The sequence below is a fragment of the Chelonoidis abingdonii genome, chromosome 7 (genome assembly GCF_003597395.2).
Source record: "Chelonoidis abingdonii isolate Lonesome George chromosome 7, CheloAbing_2.0, whole genome shotgun sequence".
Lineage (NCBI taxonomy): Eukaryota > Metazoa > Chordata > Testudines > Testudinidae > Chelonoidis > Chelonoidis abingdonii.
In genome coordinates this window covers 1,446,615-1,458,786 of record NC_133775.1, presented here as the reverse complement: position 1 = coordinate 1,458,786, position 12,172 = coordinate 1,446,615, and the positions used below count along the sequence as shown (strand labels likewise).

The window sequence follows — 12,172 nt, the reverse complement described above, 5'->3', positions numbered from 1 at the left end:
ATAGGTCCATCAATGGCTATTAGCCAAGATGGGCAGGGATGGTGTCCCTAGCCTCTGTTTGCCAGAAGCTGGGAATGGGTGACAGGATGGATCACTCATTGATTACCCACCTGCTCTGTTCATTCCCTCTGGGGCACTTGGCATTGGCCACTGATGGCAAACAGGATACTGGGCTAGATGGACCTTTGGTCTGACCGACAATGGCCGTTCTTATGTTGTGGAGGCACTTTGGGCTCACACAAAGCTGAGCTGCAAGTCCCACCTCACCTACGCAGCGTACAAAAGAGGACCCCAGCGCACACGAAGTCACAGGCTCAGCAAACCGGGAAACCAGAGCATCAAACCTGCTGAACACTTAGATGAGAAATCCTGATGTGAACAACGCCTCCTACTGTGTAACAAAAGAACGGCACGTGGCAGATGCACATTGGGCAGGAAGAGCTCCCTGCAGGCAGGGCTATGAAACGTTTCCTGTAGCGCGCCCCAACTGTGGCAGGCTCACCTGCCATCCTAGGGAGAGCGCACCGATTGCTGATAACTGCTACAAATGGACGGGAGCCTGCAAGACATCCAATGGCATCTCGGTCACTAAACTCAGACAGGGCTAGGCCACTACTGCCCATGCCGGCAGCTAGGTCCTGGTAGGCTGCATGCAGCAGGAATGGCCACAGAGATCGTGGCAAGGTTCCTTTGGCTAAGGCAATGCATTAAGTGACGTGAGTTACAGCATCTGTGCAGAAGCAGCATTGTCTAGTGGTTAACACACAGGAACTAGAGTCAGGAATAAGAGTTCTGTTCTTAGCTCTGAGGCTTATTTATGGTGAGGCCCTGGAAAAGTCACTTCACCACTCTGCGCTTCACCCCCGGCCCCCAGCAATAGGCAGGGTTCCCACCCCAAAGCCCCGTTCATGTTTGCAGTGGGGCTGGAGAGCTGCAGATGCCCCTGAAGAGCTAACGTTAGCAGAGCCACAAGGTAGCCGAGGTGCTCTCATAGACTGGGCTGTGTCTGAATGACGGGGGCTCTTGTAGAACCTTGGAGTATTAAAATACCTGGCACATCTTCAGCATTTTACTGTTTTAATCTCTGAATTCAGCAGGAACCAGCTATTGGCTAAACTGCTCCTCTGAATTTCTATTATATTGCACCGACAGAATGGCATTATACTGCAACTAAAATTGTGCCCATAAACCATCCTAAAAGTCTCTTTCAAGGAAGAGGTCAGGTCATCCCCAGAGATGTCATATAAAACCAAGGTCCTGACCAAATGCCATCATTAAAGATCCTCTTTCACAAGGTCTGGGTGTTATCTCCAGTGTTCTGTCTTCACTCCAACTTGAGTAATTATATCCTTCCTGGCTCCAATTCTACCTGCACTAACCATCCCGAGCTGGGTGAAGTGCGCAGTGTGCAGCTGACCACCTCTGCAGGTCACTCCATTGCCCTACAGCTTGACGAAAATCTTGCTGGAGAAAGGCTCAAAGGACCGGCAGCTTTTCCTTTCAGGAACATTCCTGCTCCAAGCACTGTGCCTCTGGCAGGAGGGGAGAACACGCAGGTTATGAGCCTGATTAAAGCCCCATCCCAAATACTACTTCGGAGTTTGTCCAGACTCCGACCGAGAACACCTGCAGCAGCACCACCGAGCTGCCAACCCCATGCCTATGTGCTGAACAATGGAGCAGATGCAGATTCTGAAGGCCGGTGCCCCCACTAACCTCCTCACACCACACGGGGGGGATGTAATAAGCCAACCATGTACATGCAATAGCTGCATACAGGAGATACAGGAGATTTGAGGAGGAATTTTTATCTTGATGGAGCCATTTAAATTTACATCTTCTTCATATTGCAATTTTCTTTCAGATGAGAGTGGGGCTAGATCCTGTAGGAACATGTTTGAGACGCCATGCCTGGGCACAGACTCAGTTATAAATTCAGTTTCATTACGAAAATATCACCTGCAGATAAAAACATTTCCCTCCTAAACCAGCTCAATTACCTCGTAAGTGTTTAAGGGTGCTGAGCAAGACAAATTGATCTTGAGAACGCAGAAGCCTTGATAAACAGGATTCAGATGGTGCTGCATGCAGGAGACAAGATGGCACAAGAAAGTGCTAAAGCTAACAGCCTGTATTTATAGCCGCTGCAATGCACTTACGACATTTCATTTTGCACTTCAGCACCACGCATCGCAGTTATGTCCCTCTCCAAGGAAACAGTCGCCTCCCCTGAGCATGGACTTATGGCCCTTCTTGACTAGCTCACCTGTGCAAGGCAGCTTTTTGATCCTCTTTGTCCGCTGAATGCAGTGGTGACAGTGAGATCCCCGTTACGTGCAGCACTTGCTCAGAACTCGGGCTGCAGAGAGGCCCCAGTGGTCTAGCCTGTTGCATTACCTCCTGCTCCGGAGTTGCTCTTGGCAGATGCTTTTCACTTTTGCCCCATTTTTGAAAGCAGGGCACTAAGTCTTCCTCCCAAGCCAGGTGACTAACGACAGGGGAAGGGAGGCTTCAGAAGGGGTCTCTGCAAATCACCCTACGGGCAGAGCAGCGGGGCTCAGTACACGCCTTCTTCCTGATGCTTGTGTGGGGTGGGCGGAGGGGAGGGCACAGGGGAATGGGGCTCACTAATTTCCCAGGCACACTACTCACAGAGAACCTGTTTTCATTCCTCTGCTATTTTTGAGAAGCTTGGCAGGACATGCACTGAGATGGTCTGTGAATGCCGGACAGATGGACAGAGCATGGCTGTTTGTGACACTCACCCTCAGCCTCACTATGAAGCTTTCCCTTGGGACTGTACGTGCTCCATGGGTGAAGCACAGAATGGAGCAGTCGAAGCAGCAGTCAGTTCTCTTCACTCCCAGCGTGGTCAGCTGGTTCCCAGAGCTGGATGCTTTCTGGGAAAGCCCTCCTCGATTAGCAGAGGGTCAGCACACGGGGAGCATGTCTGGGGAGGGCTCATTGAGAGCAGAGCACCAGAGACGTTGGAAGTGCCCCAGTGACAGAGACGGCCCATCTCCCCAGCTGGGTGAGCTGCACCCCCTCTCCGTGCTGAATCTGAGCCCACAGATGGGGGCCGATGTCCTATCGCCTTCCAGCTGTGATCCGCTTGGTCCCACTTTGGCTCACTATGTGGATCTGCAGCGTAACGGGTCGGTTCCTGGCAACTGGGGAGGTGAGGAACGGTCACGGATCCTGCTCCTCTCTCCTGGAGACACCCACGAGCCCAGGATTGCCCAGGAGGAAGGGAAGAACTGGGTTACTGCTCACGGAGCACATAGGGAGTGGAAGGGCTGCTGCCTGGGGGCAGGGTACCACATGAATGTGGGTGGGTCTCCCCATTTGCTCTGGAAGCTGGAGTCGGCAAGCTCTGCCGGCCACAGGACTCTCAGCTCCACGGGGAAAGGATCACACTCAGACCGTGTATGGAGCCCACAAGGACTCAGGAGCCACAGACCCAGCACAAGTGAAAGAAATTGTTCTGCTTCAAGTAGCTTGCTCTCCTCCTATGCTCTCGTGGGTTCTCCCAAAGCCAGCCCAGAGTCGGGAGCCTCCACTCGCGAGACCAGCCTTGGCTTATCTCCTGCACCACCAGCAGAGCCCATATGGGAGATGCAGCCCAGCCATGTGGTTGTGCTCAGACCGAAGTCTGTGATACCGCAGCACCTGTCGCTATCTGTGAGGTCTTCCCCCAGGCCAGACACCAATCTGCCCTGCTGTCTGCCAGTCGGGGGTGAGGCCACAGACTAAACATTTACTTAAATATAAAGACCTTTAATGGGAAAATCAGTCACAGCATAGCCCTGTCAGACGAGAGGCCTCGACTCCCCCACAGGACCTTTCGAACAACCAATTACAGTCCCTAGGAAGGTGGCTGGCAAAGGAAAAGAAACACTCTCCGGCACCAGGATTGCTGCCTCACTGCTGGCTTCCCGCACAGCTTAACTGGTTCTGGATCACCGTGGCTCTCTATTATCTGAATAACTAACATCTCCATTTCCCTCTATTCTGCCTTTCGGCTCCAATTACTCCCTGTCTTTCTCAGCATCAAACAGGGACCAGTCTGGAGTCAGCTTTAGCAGCAACATCTTATACCACTGCAGGGCCTAGACTGGATAGACCGGGGTGGACAAACGTTTTGGGCCGAGGGCCACATCTGGGTGGGGAAATGGTATGCAGGGCCGGGGCAGGGGGTTGGGGTGTTGGAAGGGTGCAGCAGGGAGCTCAGGGCAGGGGGTTGGGGTGTGGGAGAGGTTGTGGTGTGCAGGAAGGAGCTCAGGGCAAGGGACTGGGGCAGAGGAGGGGTGCAGGGTGTATGAGGGGGCTCAGGACAGAGGTTGGGGTGCAGGAAGGGTGTGGCAGGGAGCTCAGGGCAGGAGCTTGGGGTGCAGGAGCGGTGCCGGGTGTACAAGGGGGCTCAGGGCAGGGAGTTGGGGTGCCTGCCCTGGCTCCACACCACTCCAGGAAGTGCTGTGGTGCCTGGGGGAGGGGGGACGGAGGACTCTGCGTGTGCTGTCCTTCACACCTCCAGGTACCTCTCCGAAGCGTCCATTGGCCGCGGTTCCCCATTTCCGGCCAATGGGAGCTGTGGGGGGCGGTGCCTGGAGGCAAGGGCAACACACCGGAGCCCTCTGCCCCCCTACCCAAGGGACACTTCTGTGAGCAACGCTGGGTCCGTGGTGCCATGGGGGGAAATCCCGTGGGCCGGATCCAAAACCCTGAGGGGCCAGATCCTGCCCATGGGCCGTAGTTTGCCCACCCCTGGGGTAGACTATGCCCACTCTTAATTAGCAGATCATCCAAGAGGGGCCCTGTCCACATGCCCAGAAGAAAATTTCCTCTCTGACCCCAGATATGCAATCAGTTTAATTCTCTTCTTGTGTCTTGTCCACCTGGAAGAGCCTAACATTCCTGCACAAGCAGTGATCAGTAGCTCCTCTTTGCTGGCGCCCCAAACAGTGCTGGGAAAGTTCTCTCCTAATCACTCACGGAAGACTTCTCCTTACAAAGTTATCAGCTGATCTTTGCAGCCACTTGGTTCTTGAGGAGCAATACTCCTCATGGCAATTACCAGCTTGCCTTAGCTTCCCTTCTAGGGCTGGTCTACACTACGGAATAAAATCGATTTTAGATACGCAATTTCAGCTACGTGAATAATGTAGCTGAAATCGAATATCTAAAATCGATTTACTCACCCGTCTTCACCGCACGGGATTGACGTCCGCGGCTCGCCATGTCGATTCCGGAACTCCGTTGGGGTTGGTGGAGTTCCGGAATTGATATAAGCGTGCTCAGGGATTGATATATCCCGTCTAGATTGGACGCGATATATCGATCCCAGAGCAATCGATTTTAACGCGCCGATACTGCGCGTAGTCTAGACGTACCCCTAATTTCACTCCATGGAACTTCCCTGAAATGGAGAGGACTGGGATGATCTGTAGCTTGGAGAAGTACCAGGGAGAATCCACAGCTAGCAATGAACTTCCCACATAATGTCAAAGACTGACAAGCGTTCCACAGGGCCAAAAAACCCTGCAACTTGCTTCCTTGACCACAACTTGTGTGTGAAAAACAAGCAAACCAAAACAAGACCAGATTACGGGTTACTGGTTATGATTATGCTGTCTGTATGTTTGTATCATTTTTGTAGTTGAAGTTATGAATATTGGCTATATGCTGTCTGTATTTCAAACTTGTGTTGTGTTACTGGGAAAGATCCCAGACAAGTGGCCATTAGCTCTGCTTAGCCTGCTTGATGGCCCATTAAGGACCATTAGCTACACAATTGACCCATTGAGAGGAGGAAGACACGCCCTGTGACTCAGCAGAGTGTGCAGAAACTGGCCCATGTGACTGCAAACTCCATTTTGCTGTAACTTTCCACAGTAGGAACAAAGAGGTTCTTACACCTGGAAAAGCCTATATACGGTGGAGGCCTCATCTCCATCTTGTCTTCAATCCTGCTTCTTACCTCTGGAGGGACTTTGCTACAAGCTGAAGCTCTGCACAAAGGACTGATGACCCATCCCAGCGGGGGATGTTCTCCAGAGACTGGATTTAAACCTGCAGTTTACTTCATCACTGCTACAAGCCTGAACTAAGGACTTTGCCATTACTGTATGTAATTGATTCAGTTTAACCAATTCTAGCTCTCACCTCTATCTTTTTCCTTTTATGAATAAACCTTTAGATTTTAGATTCTAAAGGATTGGCACCAGCGTGATTTGTGGGTAAGATCTGATGTGTATACCCCACGGGGGGGAGGGGAAAACCCTTACAACCCCCCTACTAAACTACATCCCCTGAGTCCTGAACCCACCGATCTGGATTCCACCTCGTGAGGGTCACCCTGTCCCCATTACCCGGCCTGCTTGCTCTAATCATGACTATGTGTAACCCATTAGATGAGCGATGTACCCTCACTGCTCCCCTACTATACTTTGACCCCACCCACCGTACACCCCGCATTGGGGACATTACAGACTGTATGTACTATATGCTAACCCATAACCAAATACCAGCGTCCCCCCATACTCTGTATGTTGCCCCCGATGACTAATGACTGACATGCCAAACTCTGTGTATCATCCTTATTTAAATATTCTCTAATAAACATATTGACCTGGGTCTGGGGCTTGGTCCTTTGGGATCGAGAGAACCTTTTTCTTTTACTGGGGTGTTGGTTTTCATAACCATTCATCCCCAGGACGTGTGGCACTGGTGGTGATACTGGGAGACTGGAGTGTCTAAGGAAATTGCTTGTGTGACTTGCGGTTAGCCAGAGGGGTGACACCGAAGTCTTTTGTCTGGCTGGTTTGGTTTGCCTTAGAGGTGGAAAAACCCCAGCCTGGGGCTGTAACTGCCCTGTTGGAGCAATTGGTCCTGAACTGGCACTCTCAGTTGGGTCCCGCCAGAACCACATCGTCACACTTGACCACAACTTGTGTGTGAAAAACAGACAAACCAAAACACTTGGGACAAACCAACACCGTCCCCGGGTGCCCAAGGCCTATGATGGGTAAGTCTTTTAGCAAGACAAGATGACAGTTAATTAACGAGGACTACCTACCCCCTTTGTACATCTTTGGCTATGGAACAGCTGCTCAGGTGCTGTGAAATACCGACATGGTCTCAGACACACACACAGCAGGGCATACCCCTCCTGCAGGGACATGGACACATCCCTGCAAAAAGGAGCTTAGGGAACATTTGACAGGAGTTGGATACTCATCGGAAAGTTTCTAGCCTTGTAATTTACCCTCATTGCAGTGAGCTAGCAGGGGGCTCCAGAGACCAGAGCTGCTTTCTCTAAACTCCCCAGTGTCTAGGAAATGAGCAAGAAATGAAAAGGAGATTGACTGGCTGAAGAGGAAAGGTTCTGAAGGCAACTATGAGAGCAATAGTGCTTGCCTTGGCCTAAAACTGGCATTAACCCATTAGCCCCAAGCTAAACAGGAAGGCGATAAACTGGTCAAGCTACAGCATGAAGATGACGCTCTCATGGGAAAAGAAAAGGCCATTAGGCAGCTTTTCTACGTATTCAAATAAAGAAGCACGTGAAATCCCAGCGACGTGTCCAGCCCTTCAGCTCTCAGACCATTTCCTCTCCTTTACATTGTCCTATTCCACACACTACTGGGTTTAATCCTTCAGAGTCTGAGTGGGAAAAAACCTGCTCTGAGCACTGTGCTCCCTGCTGAGAAATGTGTAAATGATTCATAGCTGCACTCAGGAGATGGATCAATTAATAGCTGCAGCTCTCCAGTGTTTATATTGGGTTTGATTCAAGCAGGCGAGGTCTGAATCGGCCACTTGTCACTTGCAGCTGGGGATTTGTACAATTCTCTTTGCAGAGTATGGCCCAGGCCCATCCCGTGCAGGGCTCAGGGCTCTCCTCAGGCGAGGCTCTGAAGACTTCCCGGGCCCCAGGAAAGTTACTCCCAGAGAGAGGAGATTGCTTTTCCTTGTGCTGGAAGTCTAGGCTGACCAGGGTGAGGGCCCGCCAACGGAATACACTGCGGGAGTCTCCTGCAGCCTCCTGGCAGCCCAAAGCATGGAGTGAGTGTGTATGCAGGGAGGGAAATCCATTCCCAAGCTCCGCCTCACCTCTTCACTCCTGCCTAGCCCTCTCAGACCTGTCTGCTCTGTTTACCTTTGTCTTTCCAAAGGTAAATCCAGGTCGAGTCTCACCTTATGAAAACAGAGCTGTAAATGGGCATAGCTGGCTGGAGCCCTAGGGAAATTTCATGGCTCTCAGTGCAATGTGCAAATAGGCGGGACTGGGTTTGATGCTGGGCAAACATGAAGCAAGTCCTGCCTGGGGAGCTGAACCTTTAAGTGGCTCTGTCCCTGGCTGAACACTGGCAATGCAAAAGGAAGCAGACAAGAAAGACTTATTTAAAGCTCTCTGAAGGGTGACTCCCTGCGTGGCAAGGTGCAGATACTACGTGCCTGCTCCTCATGTCCCTCTCACAGGCAGGGATGGGGCTACAAGGAAACAAATCCCTGCCAGCTGAGCTCTCCCCCGGAAGCACAGAGGAGCAGTGGGGTGGAAGGGAGAAGGCCAGTGCAATCATCATCTCATTGACCTTGTCACCAGCCCATGAGCCCAGTAAACCCCTGTTCCAAAGGGGGCAAGCCACAAATCTTCTCTGGAAATCAGCCTGGTCTGTCCCTGGGTCTAGCCAGTGACTTGGTGGCCTCTGGCTGCATCCTGTGTCCTGCAAATCACAGTGTACGTCTGGCCTGGGAAGCTCTGTGTAGCTGAAAATGGGAGGTGTTTGTGCAGAGCAGAGCAATAGTGACTCTCTCATACCCACCAGCCCGTGGTCCCCATGCTGTACCTGGGCTTCTGCTAACATGACATCTTTGATAACAGGCTGCCCTCGCGGTTCATTGTTTTCCAGCTTCACATAAGTGACCTGGTATCCCCGGATCTGTCCATGCTGCTTGTTGGAGAGTGGCAGTTTCCAGCTGACCCGGATGGCTGTTGAATTCAGAGACTCCACCTCCACCTTTCGTGGTGGGGCACTGGGCACTAGAACACACATTGGACAGACAATGTTAATGGCAGAGGTCACACTATTCCCACCACCATGGTGCTTTCGTTCCCCTGCCTCCTCTCAAACCCCATGAGAATGACACCTGGACCCACACACCTCCCTGCACAGCTACAGTCCCATCATCCGGCTCTCCCTGGTGTCCAGACAGAACCCTACTGTCCCCAAGGGAATGGGTCGGGCTGTGAGCTCCAGGAGCACAGCTTGCCTAGGGCTCCAGGATGCCGACTGCAGTCTGCTGTTTACTTTCCCCTGGGGCGGGCGCCCTGCTCAAATACAGACACGCCGCTCTAGGCAGATGTAACACAGGCCCTGAAACTGACACACGTCCCCACATGACCACCGTTGCCCAGATCCCACACCGACACTGCTAGAATAACAAAAGGTTAATGGGAGGAAAAGCAGCAACCCAGAGTGCAGAGAGAGCAGTCACTGAGTCCGGCCAGAGAGAGGGGTCTGGGGGCCTGCACTTCATGCCTGGGGGCTTGCTGAATGCTTTCAGAGACTAAAATGAAAACGTATGGTGCCCTGAAAATACCTATTTCCTTGCCAGGTGAGGCACGTTTAAAGGTCTATTTACACCCTGTATGTCTTTGGAAACATGACGGCCTTCTGCCTTTTTGCTCCCGTGCTGACTGAACGCTGTCAGTCCTGAAAAAGCTGCCTCTCCCTTGGCTCTTGGAAAGCTTCCTCGGGCTGAAGCAGCTGGGAGCAGAGTCACATCCCTTTGGAGGGTATCGCTACCACATAAGCACCGAGGAGCTGGTTGCAGGAAACAGCTCAGGTCCCTTATCCCACTGCTGAGGGGCCCCCACCCACTCTTCCTTCCCCAGGAAGGATCCAGGCCTATAAAAGACCCATATGCCCCAACTCCCAGCACAGCCAGAAATCATTCCAATTAGGTAATTAGGGATGGAGAGCTGACATGCAGAAATAATGAATGTTGATATTCCAACCAACTAGATGGGCAGAAACAGCTACCCAGCAGGAAAGCATGACTTCGAAGCCTCAGGGCAATTCAGTCTTTTCCCCAGATGTCTCTCTTAATTGTAGATAATTAAATAAAATGGAGAAGGGAAGGAGCGGGTATTTCAGCACTGCTAGGCCAGCAAAGGTGTCAGAGTGCAGGGGGCTGTGGCCAAGTAGTTACCACCACAAGCCTGGTGCAACCCACTCAGTGACCTTGGGTGAGTCCCATGGCTTCCTTTCCCAGGCGTATGAGCTGAACCCCACCCCCCACTGCTCCTAGCTGGAAACTGGGGCGAAAAGCAAGATACTCCTGAGCTGAGCTCGTTGGGTACCAGAACATCAGCTCTAGCTGCAGCAGGAGCAGCTCCTGGGCCAGAGGACACGAAGGTGAAGATGCTTGCGTAGTGTTTGCTAGGAATCCGGTCCTGGGGGGACTGGGTGGGTTCTGCTGTGCTGCCAGCGATGTGAGCCAGGGATGGGTCTGCGATCGGAGAGGGAAAGTTCAGTTTGTTCTCATCTCTCTCAGGGTTCTGCATTTCACCCTCCTTCCTTGGGGACATCTCCTGAGCATCAGCATGTTGGAGGAATCTGAAATCATTTCTGACAGCTGAACTGGGATGTCCAAGCATGGTGCCCTAAAACTAACTAGGAGAGCTTGTTGTGACATTTCTAGGGTAGTAGCTTCCCTTGGGCTGTGACTTGGCTGGATGAGAATTGAAGCAAACAATACAGGCAGCAGTACAGACAGATATATTCATCGAGCCAGGCAAACAGTCAATATTTCCATATCACCACAACCCACAGCTGAAGAGGCACAAGGGATAGTGGCAGCACATTTAGTGAAACTGCAAAATGTCTGGTCTCAATTTGTGAAGCTGGCTGGGCAATGCAGAGATACTTCTCCATTCGCCTCTCTGCCGCTTCTCTCCCACTGCCATGCGCAGTCTCTGAGGTCAGCAGAAACCACGGAAGTTCCTCCTGTCACTCCGAGCACTGGCACTTTCAAAGGGAATGGCTTAAGCCCTGGTGACATAACTGACAGACTTGCTAATGCAATGCAATTTCTGTTTAAGGCCATCCCAGCCAGGAACGCATTCTGGACATGGGATATTCTGGCGCTGGAGACGAAGAACAGATTTACGTAAGCTGTGGCCTGTCTGGGAGCCAGGGTGGAAAGCAGTTTTCCAACAATATCCACGAGCCTCGAATGGACTTTGTTTCCTCTCTCTGATTTTCTGCATTTCTAGCCAACAAGCAAATTTTAAATCCTGATCCTACAATGCAGGAGGGAACAACCGCTGCTGGGGGGCCCACCCCCACCTCACCCTACAGCCTTTGCCTGGGGGGGCCCCGCCCTACAGTGCTTCCATGACAGGGGAAGGCCAGAGCAGGGGAGCTGTGCTCCGAGTGCCAGGCAAGTGGCCTCCTCACTTCCCCAGCAGGCCTAGGATTGTGTGGTGGGGATCAAATGGGAGACATGCAATGGGCCAGCTGCAGCGCTGGCATCCAGGACTCTGCCGATCCAGTCACTTGGCACCTGCCCTGAGCTCCCCATACAAGGCACACAAATGCCAGCGCAGCAGGAGAGGGGCACGTGGCAGAGGCTGCAAGGCTGGAGCGTGGCGTGAGAGAAGGAACCTCTCTCCGAAGGGAATGCAGGCGTTGGTCCCGCTGTGGCCAGCCAGCTGAGCACATTCCAGGCCCTGGGCACAGGCTGAGGAGTGCTAGGAGAACAGCAAGGAAGGGTCCTGGATACCTGCAGGGAAGTGGCTGAAGGAGTATCTTGGTGACACCTACCGTCCTCATCAGTGCGCACATGCACCGGCGAGCTCTCCGGTCCAGGCCCCACATCTGTGTGGGCCCGTACCCACACCTTGTACTCTGTCCATTTCTCCAGGTCCTTGATCTCCCAGCTGGAGCGCTCCTGTCCAATTCCATCCACTACGTGCTTGGCGCCGTCCTCTGCGTCCACCGCCTGGTAGGCAATGGAGTACTGCGTGATGACCCCATTGCGGCTCTGAGCAGGCGGTGGCACCCAACTTACCCGGATGATAGTGGAGCTGGTGCTTACACACTCGACCTCTTGGGGTGGGGCGGAGGGGGCTAGGGATAGTGGGGAGATGAAGGGAAATGAGCGG

The 12,172-nt window shown here is 52.6% G+C and overlaps 1 protein-coding gene across 13 annotated transcripts in view; it reads right to left on the bottom strand.

Moving 5' to 3' along the window:
* PTPRF (protein tyrosine phosphatase receptor type F) overlaps positions 1-12,172 on the bottom strand; it is a 510,254-nt gene that overhangs the window by 78,143 nt on the left and 419,939 nt on the right. For 8 of the 13 annotated variants that reach the window (XM_075067537.1, XM_075067540.1, XM_075067539.1 and 5 more), the window contains 2 exons: positions 11,832-12,137; positions 8,850-9,043 (listed from right to left, as the gene is read on the bottom strand). In XM_075067537.1, coding sequence (XP_074923638.1) covers positions 8,850-9,043; positions 11,832-12,137 — 500 coding nt within the window. The remainder of the gene's footprint in view (positions 1-8,849; positions 9,044-11,831; positions 12,138-12,172) is intronic. The other 5 variants (XM_075067545.1, XM_075067547.1, XM_075067546.1 and 2 more) reach the window with 1 other exon arrangement.